This window comes from Carassius auratus, chromosome 34 (genome assembly GCF_003368295.1).
Source record: "Carassius auratus strain Wakin chromosome 34, ASM336829v1, whole genome shotgun sequence".
Taxonomy (NCBI): Eukaryota; Metazoa; Chordata; class Actinopteri; order Cypriniformes; family Cyprinidae; genus Carassius; species Carassius auratus.
In genome coordinates, this window is record NC_039276.1 from 19,474,837 (window position 1) to 19,491,928 (window position 17,092).

The window sequence follows — 17,092 nt, forward strand, 5'->3', positions numbered from 1 at the left end:
AAATACAGTTATATTGTGAATTAGTGGTGCTTGCCGGAGGCAAGGCACTACTATTATTATCTCACATACTTATTATTATTCTTATAGATTCCGTACAAATTTCGGCGCGTAACTAGTCCCGCAGCTTTTGTCACAGACCCGCAAAAGTGAGGTCAAATCGTGCGGCCTATTCGGGAATGGTGTGCTATGACTTTTATAAGCGATCGGGTGTACGATGTTCGTCCGGCGGGCGAAAAATCGGGCGATAAAACCCATAGACTTAACATTGGGGTCAACTTTGACGGAACGTAGCTCTGAGAGAGAATTTCGCAGAAACACGTGAATCACCACATTTGGAGAGGCTATCAGGCTGTGCGAGAACATACCCAGCAGGGGGGTATAAGTTGTACCCCTGGGGCGCAAGAGCCCCCCAAAATTGCCCCTAATACAAAGTATAGGGAGGACTTTTCCTGCTATGGGACATTACATAGGGATTTTGTATTGAACATAACTCTGGATCACAGTGTCATAGAGACAAGGGGGTGGGCTCATTTGAATCAAGCAACCAATCAGTCTCTCAGGATCACTGTGAATCTATCAAGCCACGCCCTAGCAACCATATAGAGCGCCATAGCAACAAGCCCCATAGACTTCCATTGAAAAAGATCAAATGAATAACTTTGGATAGAAGTGTCATAGAAACATGAGGGTGGGCTCGTTTGACTCTGGCAGCAAACGGCCAATCATGTATCTCCTTCAAGACAACCTAGCCACGCCCTAGCAACCATTAAGAGCTACCTAGCAACCCAAAGTAAAGAGAGATATCTTAACATCTGAAAGACATAGAAGCATGGGGGTTGGTTTATATTAGCAAGCAACCATTGGAGTATCATAATTGGCAGCTGCCAGGCCACTCCCTAGCAACCAAACACAGTACCCTAGCAACCGTTTTGCAAGATCTATATCTCTGCATCAGAACATCGTAGAGGCATGGGGGTTGGTTTATATTGGCGAGCAGCCTTTGGAGTATCACCATTGGCAGCTGCCAAGCCACTCCATAGCAACCAAATGGAGTACCCTAGCAACCGTTTTGCACGACCTATATCTCTGCATCAGAACATCGTACAGACATGGCGGTTGGATTTTTTGACTCATGCTAGCACACTGGACTTCCAACATGCTAGTCATGCTAGCAGTGATTAGCTACATGCTAATAGTGATTAGCTAAGTGCTCAAATGGGCTAAGAACTCTATAATAACTACATAGTGACCATCTGTGACAACTACCAACCACCTAGTAACATCATAACAACCACCCTGGTTACCATAGCAACTGCCTAGCAACCACCCCGGGTACCCTAGCAACCACATAGCAAGACCCTAGCAACCGCCCCAATTACCCTAGCAACCACCCTGAGTACCCTAGCAACGGCCCTAGCAACCATCATGGGGACCCTAGCAACCGCCCTAGCAACCACCCCGGGTACCCTAGCAACGACATAGCAACACCCTAGCAACCGCCCCGATTACCCTAGCAACCACCCTGGGTACCCTAGCAATGGCCCTAGCAACCATCATGGGGACCCTAGCAACCGCCCTAGCAACCACCCCGGGTACCCTAGCAACCACATAGCAACACCCTAGCAACCACCCCGATTACCCTAGCAACCACCCTGGGTACCCTAGCAACGGCCCTAGCAACCATCATGGGGACCCTAGCAACCGCCCTAGCAACCACCCCGGGTACCCTAGCAACCACATAGCAACACCCTAGCAACCACCCCGATTACCATAGCAACCACCCTGGGTACCCTAGCAACGGCCCTAGCAACCATCATGGGGACCCTAGCAACCGTCCTAGCAACCACCCCGGGTACCCTAGCAACCACATAGCAACACCCTAGCAACCACCCTGATTACCCTAGCAACCACCCTGGGTACCCTAGCAACGGCCCTAGCAACCATCATAGGGACCCTAGCAACCACACCTTAGCAACAGAGGGGCGAGTTTTGCCACTGCAAGCACCACTCACATTTTCTTCAGGAAATGTACTTTCTAGTTATTATTACAATTTAAAATAACTATTTTTGGTAACACTTTATTTCGACAGTCCACTTTAGACATTTTACTAACAGCAAGTAATTTTCCAACTACATGTCAACTAGCAGCTAGTAGAGTATTAGTAGACTGTCTGCATGATATCTTCTAACACTTTCTTTGTCAACTTATACTAACCCTAAACCTCCCCTAACAGTCTACTCTGAGAGTTAGTAGACATGTAGTTGCAAATGAATGAGAATTAGCTGATATGTAGTTGACATGTAGTTGCAAGGTTACTCATAGTTAGTAGAATGTCTAAAGTGACCATCAAAAATAAAGTGTAACCCTATTTTCTATTTTAATACAGACTAGAAGGCAACTTATTCCTGTGATGCAAAGCTGAATTTCCAGCATCATTTCTCCGGTCTTCGGTGTCACATGATCCTTCAGAAATCATTGGGATTTGCTGCTCAAGAAACATTTCTTAATATTATCAATGTTTAAAACAGTGGAAACTCTGATCATTTTTTTATGGATTCTTTGATAAATATTAAATTAAAAAAGAACAGCATTTGTTTGAAATCGAACACTATAAATGCCTTTACGGTCACGTTTGATGCATAATACATTTCAATATTAATTTCTTCCAAAGAAAATCCATACATTTACATTTTATAAATAATAATAAATATTGGATTTTAATGACCTTACTTTCATACCAATGTAAAATCCTGGTTGTGAGGCAAAACCAGTTGAAACCCCACTGTTTTGTTTTGCATGACTTGCACAGATGTGATGTTTAAACGGTTCATGTAAGCAGCTCTTTATACTGTATTGTATTCAAGAAGTCTGAAAGACTGAGAGAGAGACAGAACAAGATGCTAATAATACGTGTTGACCTCAGGAGGTTAGAGACCGCAGCCGAGCAAAGCGTGACTTTTAGAGGTCTCTTCATTAATACACCTGTACAGTAAGAAGTGTGTATGTGAGTCTGAGGCCGACGGGAACAGAGGCTCGCTAATTAAGAGACCACAAGTGAAGACGGAGACGTCGACTTGGAACACAGGAAGAGGAAGTGGCTTTATTTCAGCCTCAGACGCGCCACCACAAACATCCTTCCTACCGTCTAGGAGGGGCTCCACCAACAGGACGCAAATATACCTCCAACAGCACTGATTTCTTCACCACGACGCTCACATTTCTCTACATCCGAAACACCCGAAGTGGATTTAAGTTAATTTATAAAGCATGTGATATGGACTGACTGTGAAAAACGGCCAACAGACAATAAGACACACTGATTGTCGAACTCCTTCCCATGGTGTTTCAAACCCGTATGATTTTCTTTCTCCTGTGGACCACTAAAGAAGAAAAGCAAGCCACTCTTTTCAGCGATTGCAATGAATGGAGACTGAGGCTATTGAGTTTCGAAAGGAATGCAATGGCACCATAAATGTCTCATAAAAGGTTTAGGATTCATGTGCTAAAGGAAATGTCTTCCCAACATAATATAGATGAACTTGAATGAACTTCTCGGTACAAATTAGTGAAGATGTGTTTCTTCTTTTGTATGGCACAGAAGAAAGTAATGGTACGAGGTGAGTAAATGATGAGAGGATGTTAATTCTGAATCCACCATCGTGGATTTCATTTGGTTTCGAAATGTGAAAAAAAAAATAATAATAACCTGATCTGAAAAAAGCACAAGAATGCTAAAAAAAAACTGAACACTATAAACAAATTCAGCAGTCATACTCCGCTATTATATTATAAAAATAAGACTTGAACTATTAAAAGCTTTAAAAACTCTCCATAAAAAAGGAAATCAGGATGATGCACCACAACAACAGTATGCTGTGGCATAAAATGTCTCAACCACTTCTAAATTACACATCTGAAGGCAAGTTGGGAAAGACCGAAATAAACAGCAAGTGTCATGGTGTTAACTTACAAAACCTATAAAATCAGCCCTCGGATTAAACTGAGCTGGACCGTCGGGTGGGCAGTTTCCTGTTACTGCGGTCTGGAGATGAAAGCAGCCATTGTCATGGGATGAAATGCATCTCATCGTAACTCACAGACACGGACGCTCGGTCTAGACTCGCTGTCACAAGGTTAGTTGTCCAGAGGCAGAGTCTCTCTATAGTTCGAGTTAATTAATCAACACGTCCTAAAAGTGTCTTTGTTCATCAGACGCTTGAGAGCTGGCAGAACATTCACTATTCATTCAGCATTCAGGCCTCTTCAGGTCAAATGAGACGGAGAACCGGACGTGACAAACAGACTTATTGAGTGATCTGAAAGCACATAATGTCACCTTTATAGACCGGTTTTACTAAAGGCTCGCTTAAATGTAAACTTGAGAGTACATTAAAATAAATGCCCAACGTGAACTACAGTGAGCCGCTGTCCAAATGAAGAGCTCAATAGCTGTGTGACGACGTTGGGTAGGCTTCTTTATCTTTTATTTGTTTGCAAGAGGAAAATGAACCAGGAATCCAAAAAAACAAAAAAAAACAAATGAGAAACACGGAGCAATAGCCTCCTTTCAGACCCTAACATGGTAAGAAAATTGTATCCGCTCCCTCAATCTGGACCTGCATCCAAATTAAACCTTACCACCCCTTCCTAAATACCCTTTCACCAGTCGTAACATTCAAAGCAATAATCATACAACTTTTACACAAACTACAAAATTCTCAAACTTAATTACATTTTGAATCATTAGTCTTAAATCCAGAAATAGCTGCAACGTGATCTAATAATGTAGTATATTTCACAAAACACATTTTTTTTTTTTTTTTTTTTTTTTTTTATTACGGCTTACTCTTTTATAATGTACTACAATACGCAGCCTGTATCTGCAAGTACTTCAACTAGTAATAAATAGCATCTATCTACTCTTTACTGCATAGTGAATACTTATTCAGCTATTTTTTCCCAATGCAAATTGCATCTCCCTTATGTATTTATGCATATAATTTGAGTGAATTTATCCCTTTAATAAAGTCAACTGAGAAACACTGGATATGCCATAATCATCTGACTGCTGAGAGATAGTTCATAAAAAAGGAGGGCTGTTATGAATGTGCTGAATTCTCACATCTCCCCCACGAACACATGCAGGTGTTGATTAGCGTGAGCTTCCCATTCCTAAAGTCATTATGTGCTTAAAGAGCCACACAGATGGGAAATCAAAAATTACCTGTATTACAGTGTATGATGTAAAATGTGCAAAGCAATTAAGTTTGGGGGGTTCATTACCAACTTTATTTAGAACAACAAGCATCTCCGAATCACAACGCGAAGTATGATTATGAAGTTATGTGTCTGTTTTCTCCCGAGCGTCTTATCAGTATGTGTGCTGTCTGCAGCCTTTGTCTTTTACAAACACGTCATTAAAATGAAGTGTAACTCCGTGAATACTCAACAAAGAGACACGAGAGATATATCTATAGAAAGCTTGATATGTCTACTTTAAAACTAAACAAGTGCTGCCGAAAACAGATATTCTGTGATAAAGTAATCCATATGAAAACAACGCGATGTCCATTTTTCACGTCTCCCTTCATTATATCTAATGTGACCACGCCCCCACGCTGAACGCGCTATTCAGATTAAAACTGAAGCGCACGGCTTGAATACACACACACAGAAGAAAAAGCAGCGAGACTGTTCAAGTTTTTTATTTTACTGTTTGCTTCGCGATGAGAGGAATAAGACATAATTCACCCCAAACAGATGCTAACGCATAGTTTACCGTGAAGTTGTGTGCGGAACAACCAATCAAAACTATGTCAGTTGACCAATCAGAACACAGTATGCTACCGAAAGGTGGGGTTTAAGGAAACTGAATCTTTTGAACAGCTTTGCGCGAACCGTTTGGGGATCTCTGAGAATTGAGGTAATTTTAAAATGATATTTTGACAAAATGACAATGTTTTTTAACCTTGGATGGATTTAAACCTAATGTACAGGAATTATAAACAGTGATAGGAAGCTTAGAATTTTCATCTTACTGGCTCTTTAATGTCTTTATGCATATAATTTGAGTGACTTTATCCCTTTAATAAAGTCAGCTGAGAAACACTGGATATGCCATAATCATCTGACTGCTCAGAGATAGTTCATAAAAAAGAAGGGCTGTTATGAATGTGCTGAATTCTCACATCTCCCCCACGAACACATGCAGGTGTTGATTAGTGTGAGCTTCCCATTCCTAAAGTCATTATGTGCTGATCCAACTTAAATGTTTTTTCGGCTTGCTCTCAATTTTTGAGTGGAGCAGAATTCTGTGATTGTCTGATGAAAATCTTACCGGTCTTGCAGCTCTTGGTCAGTGAGCTTTAGTTCGTCTTTTAGAGTCTGGTAACGGTCCCATCTCAGCAGTCGAGTCCCGTCATACAGAGACAGCTCTCGGTCATGCAGCAACCTGAGACAGTGGACAGGCCAGATTAATCTCCAAACCAATGACCAGCAATCTGCTCCAGTCAAAAACTCAAGCACAGAAACAGCAGTGCTGGGGTTTTCACACCGAGTGTGTGTTCTCAATATAAACAGAAAAACTGCAAAAATAAAAGAATTTAAACAAAAAATGCATGTTTGTTAACAGACATTCATGAAGAGAGGTACATAAAACACAACATTTTAACCAACTTTTTTAATGCAACAAGTTTCCAGTATCAACTAATTTATCCACCTACTATTGTTATTAATTTACTGTCATTATTATTAGTTGCAGTAATTTACATGATGAACATTTTAATTACTACTACATTACTATTACTACTACTGCTACTAGTACTAAAAACTCAAATGATCATAATATTATTAATAAATTATTATTATTTTACTTATAATAATAATTTATTGATGTAATGAACATTTAAACTTACCACTACTACGGTTAATAAAAAATACTTTTACATAATTAAAATATATATATATATATATTATTAGTAGAAGTAGTAGTCATAATTTATTTATACAATGAATATTTGAATTATTATAACTAATTATTACTATAATATGTATTATTAGTACAGATATGTGAACTGGGAGCATTCTGGATTATGGCTGATAAAAATGAGTTGTCATCATCACACAGAGTTTGGGGTGTTGTAGTGTAAGCCTCTAGATTGATGCGGACCTGGAAAGCACAGCCAGTGTGCCCAGGTTGACGCGGTGGATGCCGTCCAGCAGCACCAGCTTGCCCTCCTGAGCAGCAGTGACCAGCGGGGAGGCCCTCCAGGCCGTGTCTCCATTAGGCAGGGTGTACCTCTGCTGGAGGAGGTCCCGCGCAGTCATGTCCTACACACACACACACACACACACACACACACACACACAGAGCCAATGGCTGTCATTTAGTGTATCCTGTAGTATGCTGACAAAGAGTGCAGAGGTATGTGTGGACAGGTCAGTCGTTCACTCAAGGGCTTTGCATTAATTTGGAAATGTATTTGCAGTGACTGATGTTGTATGAGAATACAATACATCCAATCAAAGGGCTGTGCCATGCTCTCAATCAATATATTGGCTAACTTTTTAATAAACACGGTGTGAAATGAAAAGGTTTCATTCATTTAATTTTTGTAAATAGTATTTTCTGCTTTGTTCCAGTTTTTTGATTGTCGGACCGCAATCTTCAGCTTTCTATATATAATAGAAGAAAATACCATTTATATATTTGCATTCAGCAAGGATGCATTACAATGATCAAAAGTTAAAAGTAAAGACATTAATAATGTTGCAAAAAATTTCTATTTCAAATATTCAAATATGCGGGTCATTCTATTCAGCAAAGAATCCTTAAGGAAAAAAAATGTATTATGTTTTCCTGAAGAATATTAAGCAGCACAACTGTTTCAACATTGATGATAATTTGATTTCTTAAGATCATGTGACACTGAAGACTGGAGTAATGATGCTGAAAATTCAGCTTTGCATCACAGGAATAAATTGAGTTTTAAAATATATTCAAATAGAAAACATTTATTTTTGAGATAAAAAACACATTACTGTTTTACTGTATTTTTAATCAAATAAATGCAGCCTTGGTGAGAATAAGAAAATTCAAAAACATTAAAAGCATCTTTCAGTAGCTTCAAGCATGCTCAAATATTACACACTTTGTCAAAGGCAATTTCACACAGATACAGCGCCACGTGTCAAAGTTCATGTTTTATTCTTGTTATTATACACTTTAGATAACACTGGAAAGTTTTCTAAAGGTGAATCTACACAGGGAGAACAAAATGATCATAACAAGTGGAAACACAAGACACAAAACATGATTGCTTGTCAAAGCGAGTGCCAAGACTCTTTTTATGGCTTGTGACGCAGCAGTTGACTTTATGAGGCCCATACGAGTTCATCAAAGGGCTTCAGAGGCCTAAACAAGATGAAGTGAGCCTCTTTTCCTCATACACTACAAACTCTTGCTCTCACCGGGCAAAAATAAATTAAGTTCTTATAAATTAAGTTAAATTCTGTTCTGATGAAGAAACAAACTCATCTACATCGTGAGTGAATTAGTGTGAATGATCCTACGATGATCTCTGATTAATCATGTGGTTTTCTTCTCTACCCACTGTATTATCATTGCGGTTAAAGCTAAGCTGATTTGGTAGTTTATTCTTTTTACTGTAAATTTACCAGGATCATTTTTTTACAGTGAATGCATTGCTTTCTCTGTGAAGGACATATGTGATGCCAAAACACTTGCATTTGTCTCTCTGAACAGCATTTCCATTGGGAGCACAACTATGATGCCTTAAAAGGCTGCCTACGTAGTCAGCTGACAAGATTTAGTGTTCTGAAAGCAGAATAGGGCCAATGCGGTTGATGATAACTGGGGGAGATCAAGGAGGGCATGACTCTGATCCCAGAATAGAAACGGCCCAAGAACACACGGCTATTTGAGGACTACAGTAAAATTTTGCAAACAAAACTAGAATGAAAAGTTACATTTAAGGAGGAAACATTATTTTACACTTTGGTGGCGAGTTTGTTCCAATTTGAATGATTTGAGTTTACGTCAACTACTGTTGAATAAAATCAACTAAATTTTTGCCAACAGCTTCGGCACAACCATTTTCTATTGAAATCGAAAACATCCGTGGCGTACAGCTTAACCTGTACATTATCCTTCCTTTAAAAATGTTACCATTTTGTCTTCTAGGGATTGATTCGTTTTCATTATTTTCTTACGTTTTGACATTACCTGATAAAGCATGATTGGTTCAATGCTGTAGCCCAGCATTTCAGCAAACTCTCTCGCAATCACAGACTTGCCACAGCCCTGGAAAAACAAATAGGAACGGAATTAGCCAAACCACTAAACATCTGATCTAATCTTAGTCAATTAAGAACACAAGCCATGACGCACACGCAGAAGATCTTCCTGCATTACCTTAACAGGCAGTGTTAAAAAGTGTGCTATTGTTCGAAACACATCAACTTTCTAGTTCAAAGTGCTTTTTATCACTGAGGGTCGCCCCAGGAAGTTGCCTGTGTACCTTGGCTCCGATCAGACAGATGTCTTTGACGAGGTGGGACTGCATCATCTCGGCCAGCAGGCGGTCGTGTGTGGGGGTGCCGATGAACGCGGGACTGCTGTTGGGTGGGCGACTCGGCCGCGTCCCTGATGTAACCTTCAGGAGGGAAGAAACGGGTCATCTAATCCACATTTCCAAATAAAACACAAAGCTTATTTCCCCGCATGGCTGCGTCCTGACCTGGAAGGTGATGTTCTGGTTGGTCATGTTGAGGGTGACAGCTGCCTGACCTGCTGGATCTCCATTCACAGGCTCAACGCTCACCACTGCAGTCGGAGAAGGTTTCGTGCTCCCATCAGTCAACTCAAACCTCTGAGAAGAAATTATCAGAATTCACCCTCCTTTAAAATGATCACATTGCGAAGACAGACAGTTTATAGAGTATTTAGAGGCTTACACGGAGCAGGCCCTCGACTGCAGTACGGCCTTCCTTTCCCAGCATGACCTGGTACGGGTAGAGCCTCTGCACCAGCTGCTGCGCTGACAGCATCGGGAACAGGTTCTGCAACGAATACAAACGCTCTCTCAGAAAGATCTAACAATCAATGTAAATCAGCTTTCAGCACAATCACATTCATGATATCTCTTCATGTTAAAAGGGAAGGCAGATCAGATACTTTCAGAGGATTGGCTGTGTTTATGGGGTACACTGTAGCTCTGTGAACGGTTTCATCTTTCTCAACCTTGAGCCAATAGCCTTCATGTAAGACATGTGACGGAGCATGTGATTTGTTGAATGAATATGCCCTACACTGAAAGAGATCGAGAGATCTTATCGTTCGTTAACGAAATGACTGAACTGGTACCCATGAACGAGTTGAATGAATTGATACACCTCATTCGTGAATGAAATTAACTGGTACATACCTCGTTCGTGAACGAAATAAATGAGAGTAAAACGGGTCGCTTGTTTTCATATTTAGATACTTTAATTTGATTTATGAATGTGAATATATATGAACTGTCTGACCAAACAATTAAAATGTTATTTATGCAAGAAAACCCTTGTGCTTTGTTCATATGAACAACTTAATTAGACTTTATATATTGAATGCGATTATCCACACATTTTAATAAACCCAAATCATTTTTTGTAACGAGTGAATACGTTCGTTGACTTAAGACATAACACATAAGACTCTCTTTTTCGACACCTGCTAACGTATTTTGTGTAATGTGAAGAAATGGTCACTGAATGAATCTGAACGAATCATTTTGGTGAATGAACTGAAAATAAACGAATCTCTTGAAAGAATCAAAATGTCCACCACTAGTGTTCCTTGTTCTCTGAAGCCCCTCCCTCAGAAATACACAGTCGGCTCAGATTGGTTAGCTGGCACAGTGTATTGTGATTCGCTAAACACTAGTGGACGTTGTCCAGAAACGTCACGCCCCATTACCATTACGGGTAGCTGCATGTTCCCGAGGGCAGGGGTTATGTAAACATTGGGGTTAGTGATGTCACAAACCAAGGAAGAAGCTTGTTGTAGTCCCTACCTGCCTTTTTTTGTAGTCCTTAAACGGTGATTTCTTAAAAATAAAATATGTCCCTTTGTATTGAACTTAGCGTGTCGTAACTTTGCAGACATTGCTAGTGAGATTACAGCAAACTGGAAGCAAAATGACACACTGTTAACCATTATGTAGGATACTTCACGCAGTCTGCTACTCACTAGAACTGCGAGGGCAGATGGAAGGTTGTCCACGGGGAAATCAGGCAGACTTAAGCTGGCAGACTCTTGAGAACAAAGTGCAGTGGCGAAAGACAAGAGCTGGGACACCCTAAGATGGGAGAAAATCACTTCAGCGTTCAGTCTGCACCATGGCTAGTGAAAACCCATGTTTGGAAACGACTGTACCTTTCAGGAGGCACATTTGGTCCAATTCTGTATAGATGCTCTAGCTGGTCCTTTTGAGAAACAGAAACCGTTAGAGGCCGGACACTAGTGATACTACACATGTATCAGTACATCTCATATTTTTATTATTCTCTGTCTGAAAGCACCTTGAAGGGAAGGTAGTAGATGTCTCTGGCCTGGAAGCGGGAGCGGAGAGGGGGATCCAGCGGGTTTCCTTTGTATCGGGGAACAGGGAGGCCGAGAGCAATGACTCGAAAATCCTCACTCACCCGAACAATCTTCCACGCATCCAGCTCCTCCTTACTGTGCTCCTATTAGATCAAAACCAACATGGCAAACAGTACACACTGGTAAACAAATGTTAACAATTGAAAATATTATTAAGTTATTTTAAAGAAAACCTCTTTCGGAGGCCCTGTATTTCACTTTACAGCTGATATTAAGATGCGTTTGTGTTGAGCCGATCACAAGTGCAGAACACACAGAGTTAGGGGTACAGTAGTTTTGTGGCTATCAGAGAAGAAACGAAAGCTGCTGCTCTTCATAGTTTTTTCGGTTCTCTCCTTTTGCATTCATATGGAAATTGTGTGAGCTTGTATTTAGCAACATTAGATGGAAAGATCAGTCAAATACACCTGCCCATAACCCCTCCCCTAAAAGAAATCAGGACCACCAGGTGTAAACGGGAATGTGTCTCCCTCGTCTACTTGTGATGCGACTGGCCAAAAGGACCAGTTAAAGGACAGATCTCTGAGTGGTCAGTCTGCGTCTGTAGATACTGCACGGCTCTCCTCACCTCCAGGAGTTTGTCGTAGCGCTGTGCTGACATGAGAAAGCGTCCATCTTCCAGCTGCATCTCTCGATTCTCCAGCAGGTTATTGAGAACTGGCAACACGTTCCTCTCGGCCTTCTCCAGGCCCTCCAACACCAGAATCCGGCCCTCTGTCGCAGCTCGGACAGCACACTGGAGGAGACAGAAAGAAAGACAGGAGAAAGTTGAGGCACCTTGCAGGAAGTTATCTAACTCTGACTATGATATTTGAGTTAGACGTTGAGTTAGACGTTAATCCATAATTACGTTTCTTACCCCACTCTAACACTTGTTTGTTTTGAAGATTCAGATTCAGATTCAATGCACACACGTGTACAAGAATCAAAAGGCATTGACGTCAAAGCAAGGAAATTCTGGGCTACACCGATGAGCACAGAACAAGTCGCTATATAATAAGGTTAACATGTAAATACGAGCCTGATTGTGTGGGAACAGTGCCTATAAATATGTAGCCATATGGTCCAAATTTAGCTCAGGAACCATATCCAATCTGAATACCATAATCAGATAATTACTAGAAATGCCTGTGACACAGACTAGAGAGACTAGTTAAAACCTCAGACCATAGCGTTTGTCAATGACACACCAAATTGTAAATAGCTGAGCTGAACGCCTTCTGACCTACTTGACCCCAACAAGAGACACGAAGAAAAGCCAAACAGGAAAGAGTTTTTATTTTATTTTTTACCACAAGTAACTTTCTCTTGACTTCCTACACGATGTGCTGGAATAACGAAGAGCAGAGCATATGATGTAATATCACGTACAATTATGTTATGAATAGCTCCATTTTAAAGCTGAGAGGTCAATATGGCATTCCAGCTGTGCTAAAATACATAAGGTAACAGCTATATATGTCAGGGACCGGCAGAATGATTGTGCTTTAAATATTCCAGCAAATCAAAGCCATTTCAGCGTTATTGTGAACTAAAACTACTGAAAATAAATTTGGAATATAGCAGAAATTATATATATATATATATATATATATATATATATATATATATATGTGTGTGTGTGTGTGTGTGTGTGTGTGTGTGTGTGTGTGTGTGTGTGTGTGTGTGTGTGTGTGTGTGTGTGTGTGTGTGTGTGTGTAAAAATTTAAATATTTAAAAACTTATATAAAAATATATATTACTAAGTGAAGTAAAAAATAAGTTTCGGTTGAAAATTAGTTTCCAGAACTACTAAAACAAACTAACATAAAAAAAAAAAACTTATTATACTAAAATTATACTAAAAATATAAGAATAATATAAGCAATTTAAAATACTAATAAATACTACACTGGTATACAAATAATAGTAAAATAATACAATAAAATAAAAATCTTACATTAAAATGTAAAAGGACACATTTAAAATAAATTTAATAAAATAGGCAACTTCCATGTCTAGCACTTTTAAAACATTGCGTTTAATTTAAATTCAGTTTAATTTAAGAGTTTGTGCTTAATATTTTTATGAAGTAACCATTAATGCAATAATCCACTTGAGGTTGTGCTGTAATGTAAATGATGCACAGACCGCGTTCTTCAGCCATACATCCTCAACACAGCAAGGCCTCTTCTGGCTAACTGCTTAAATTAGACACTATCAGATCGACTTTTGAACAGAGAAAAAGCTTTGTGATACACCATCTGCTTAAGACACAATCAATCAATTGTAAGGGAGTGAAAGGTGAAAGAGCTCTACTTGCCTGGTCTATGTAAAAGGCGGTTCCAGACCGGATCTCTCTGCGCTGTTTGAGATCAGTCTCAGTAGTATCTCTGGACAGGGCAACATACTCCACCTCTCGCTTTGTTAGTTCCTAGCAAACAAAACAAATGTGATAGAATACGAGGCAAGACTATAAATATGAATAAAGACTAAAAATATAGTGAAATTTTCAGAGTGTTGCACATTTCAGAAACTGAGCCAGTATTGGAGGGGGGGGGGGGGGTTACCAGGTACTGCATGGCAAGTGAGCGCCGCAGAGGACCAGGAGGACCAATGAGGAACACGTCCTGTCCGAGAAGATCCTTCTGCATGATCCAGCGCAGGTGCTGGGTGACCATTTGTGGCAAAGCCTCCGTCACTGTAGAAGATAAATATGTAGATAAACTATTAATAAAAAAAAAACAAAAACAAACATATACACACATATATACATATACACACAAACATATATATACACATATACATATAATATATATATGTATATATATATATATATATACACACACATGGACATATTATTATTTTTGTTTGATTATTTTGTTTAGCAAAAAAACAAACAAAAAAAACCACATGAACAGTGTTGAGAGGATTTCAAAACAGAAGAATATAAATCCAAAGTGGCCTGTGCATGAAATGAAGCTAAACAACGTGTCAGAACTAAAGTCACGTTTATGAGTCACGTTTATTTTTAAATCAGCCGGTGTCTTTTAATTGCTGGAGTTCACACAGGTGACCACGCAGACCAACAACAGTACAGCTGGCACTTACTGTGGTTTACTGGCACGAGCTCTGGATTTCTGGGCGTTTTGAGCACATACGAGATCTCACCGATCTTCACAGTGTCACCTGTGGAGAGAGAGACAGAAAAAAACACCATGTAGTAAACATTTACAAACAATCATTGTCAGCACAGCAGACATTTCCTTTTAAGATGTCAATATTTATAGAAAACCTGGCCACGTGTGTGCTCTTATTTTTATTTTTTAAGAGCTCTTGGTAGAAACACATCTATATATGACATTGAAAACAGAAAGACTAAGGAGGAAAATTTAAAATAATGCGGCATGCATCTGGAACAGAGGATTTATGTCCAGATTTGAGCATTATTTACTGTACCTACAGCTCTATTTTGACCTGTGTGTGAATAATGTGATACTTTGAGTGAAAGGCTGAATTCTACCCTAGCTAATAACAATCTGTGAATCCAGGAAAGGCTTTATAAGAGGTGCTTCGCTGAAGTCAGTAGTTACCCGACGAGGTGTTGAGGAGTTTGACCTCACGCGCGCTGCTGTTCCACCCTTCTCTTGACATCACGGGCCCCAGTATATGACGAATCCTCCTCGCAGCGACAGCGGCTGCTGTTCCTTTCAATAAAACACGCGAATGCATCCTGAACCCTTGAATAGTGCTGTTAGGACTATACCGGCTACACTGGACTATGTGCGCTGTTATTTCACCATGCTCACGTCATGAATGTTTACACCAACAGCGGGCTGCTCCAGGCGGAAGCATTTATGTGAAGAACAGAAACGGTCCAGTTAATACGTCTTCCGTGTGGAACGGGCTGCTCTGCGTTATGGGATCCGCTTATGAAACGCGGCTCCGCAGGAAACGAACTTGTGAAATATTTTCATAAGCGTTGATTTCTATCAATAACTTCAAAGAATAACTTCTGTTAGGTAAAGGGTGCCTAATCTCGAAGATTGCTGTCTAGTTATCTAGTTATGTTAGGTAACTCGATTGGCTTTGGTCATCTAACCTTTACATCAACGAAGCACTTTACAATAAAATAAAATGATATGAAATGAAGTAATAAAATAAAAATAAAAACTTAAATACAAATATTTAATAAAAATATATATATATATGAAATAAAATAATAAAATATGATGATATAATGATATGAAATGAAATAATAAAATGAAAAGAAAATTAATTAAAATTGAATTAAAACATATATGAGATATAAAATAAATAAAACACTTAACAAATAAATAAATCGAAACTACGTCTAAGGCAAAATAGTTAGATATTGTTTCTTTGTATTAGATAATTAGGCCTACATTATATTATATTATTACGTTATCGGCTGTTTACGAGCTAATGTATTAATGCAATCTTTAATTCAATAAAGTAAAAGTATTTGTGATTTCATATTGTTTGTAGAGTAAACTGTGTATAAATGAACATGCCTTTTTAAAATAATAGCAAAAGCGTGTTTTTCTCTAGTGATGATTTTTATTTAATTTTTTTGAATAGTATGAATGTGTAAAAAGCAGGCTCCGTGACGTCATGGCTAGCGTTTAAACAGTAATTTGACATTTATGACGTGAGAGCCTCTGGGAGATCCTGACTGAGTCTGGAGGAGGTGTAACAGACTCGAAGCGTACAGTACATGCCCTGATCAGGCGAGACAGAGGAAGAGTATGGACGAGGATGAGCACTACACCCGCAGCCCTGCCTGGGAAGAGCTGGTCAGTATCTGCTCGGATACACAGCACACAGACCTCTACACACATGCACACATGCTGAGAGACACATCACACAGATCTACACACACATGCACACATGATTTTAAGGACTTGATATCTGGTCGTGGCTCATCGTGATGTGAGAATTCGATTGATCGATCATCAGGCGAGTCTACATTCCTCTGCAGACTGATGAACTTTATGGACCGGAATGATTTAGACTTTATTACAAGTAGCAGATGAATAAAAATGCTCGTTTTTGGGAGTGCAGTGATTTAAACACTGAAGGCACAGTTATTCTCAGCTTAGCTCTTCAAAGTTACAGCTCAGTGACTCGTATTCATATGGAGAGAACATGGAAGTAAATTAAATTAGGAAGCTTGTTTGGTTGTGTTTAGATCCGCATTTAGATCTGGAATGATTTATAATAATAAAAAAATAAACAACAACAACGGGAAGGTTCTTTTGATCGCGGTAGGTTTATAAAATGTGCATGATGTGAATATAAAGATATTTGGACAGATGTCAATAAAATCTGTCAGCTGTTTGAATTCACAAACCATCAGATATATCAAACCTGTAAGAGTGCATTATCTGATGACAGATCTGCGTTAGCTACTTCACGAGGGCTTT

At 39.5% G+C, this 17,092-nt stretch overlaps 2 protein-coding genes across 6 annotated transcripts in view; one reads left to right on the plus strand and one right to left on the minus strand.

Moving 5' to 3' along the window:
- LOC113053463 (von Willebrand factor A domain-containing protein 8) overlaps positions 1-15,538 on the minus strand; it is a 71,506-nt gene extending 55,968 nt beyond the window's left edge. The window contains exons 1-14 of the mRNA XM_026218511.1: positions 15,239-15,538; positions 14,757-14,834; positions 14,216-14,346; positions 13,969-14,079; positions 12,235-12,402; positions 11,585-11,749; positions 11,439-11,488; positions 11,253-11,361; positions 9,977-10,081; positions 9,760-9,891; positions 9,541-9,675; positions 9,246-9,323; positions 7,170-7,330; positions 6,339-6,452 (exon numbers count right to left, since the gene is read on the minus strand). Coding sequence (XP_026074296.1) covers positions 6,339-6,452; positions 7,170-7,330; positions 9,246-9,323; positions 9,541-9,675; positions 9,760-9,891; positions 9,977-10,081; positions 11,253-11,361; positions 11,439-11,488; positions 11,585-11,749; positions 12,235-12,402; positions 13,969-14,079; positions 14,216-14,346; positions 14,757-14,834; positions 15,239-15,377 — 1,676 coding nt within the window. The 5' untranslated portion in view covers positions 15,378-15,538. The remainder of the gene's footprint in view (positions 1-6,338; positions 6,453-7,169; positions 7,331-9,245; positions 9,324-9,540; positions 9,676-9,759; positions 9,892-9,976; positions 10,082-11,252; positions 11,362-11,438; positions 11,489-11,584; positions 11,750-12,234; positions 12,403-13,968; positions 14,080-14,215; positions 14,347-14,756; positions 14,835-15,238) is intronic.
- An 805-nt stretch (positions 15,539-16,343) lies between these two features.
- Positions 16,344-17,092, plus strand: part of LOC113053464 (diacylglycerol kinase eta-like) — a 75,680-nt gene continuing 74,931 nt past the window's right edge. For 2 of the 5 annotated variants that reach the window (XM_026218516.1, XM_026218513.1), the window contains exon 1: positions 16,344-16,462. In XM_026218516.1, coding sequence (XP_026074301.1) covers positions 16,415-16,462 — 48 coding nt within the window. In that variant the 5' untranslated portion in view covers positions 16,344-16,414. The remainder of the gene's footprint in view (positions 16,463-17,092) is intronic. The other 3 variants (XM_026218515.1, XM_026218514.1, XM_026218512.1) reach the window with 2 other exon arrangements.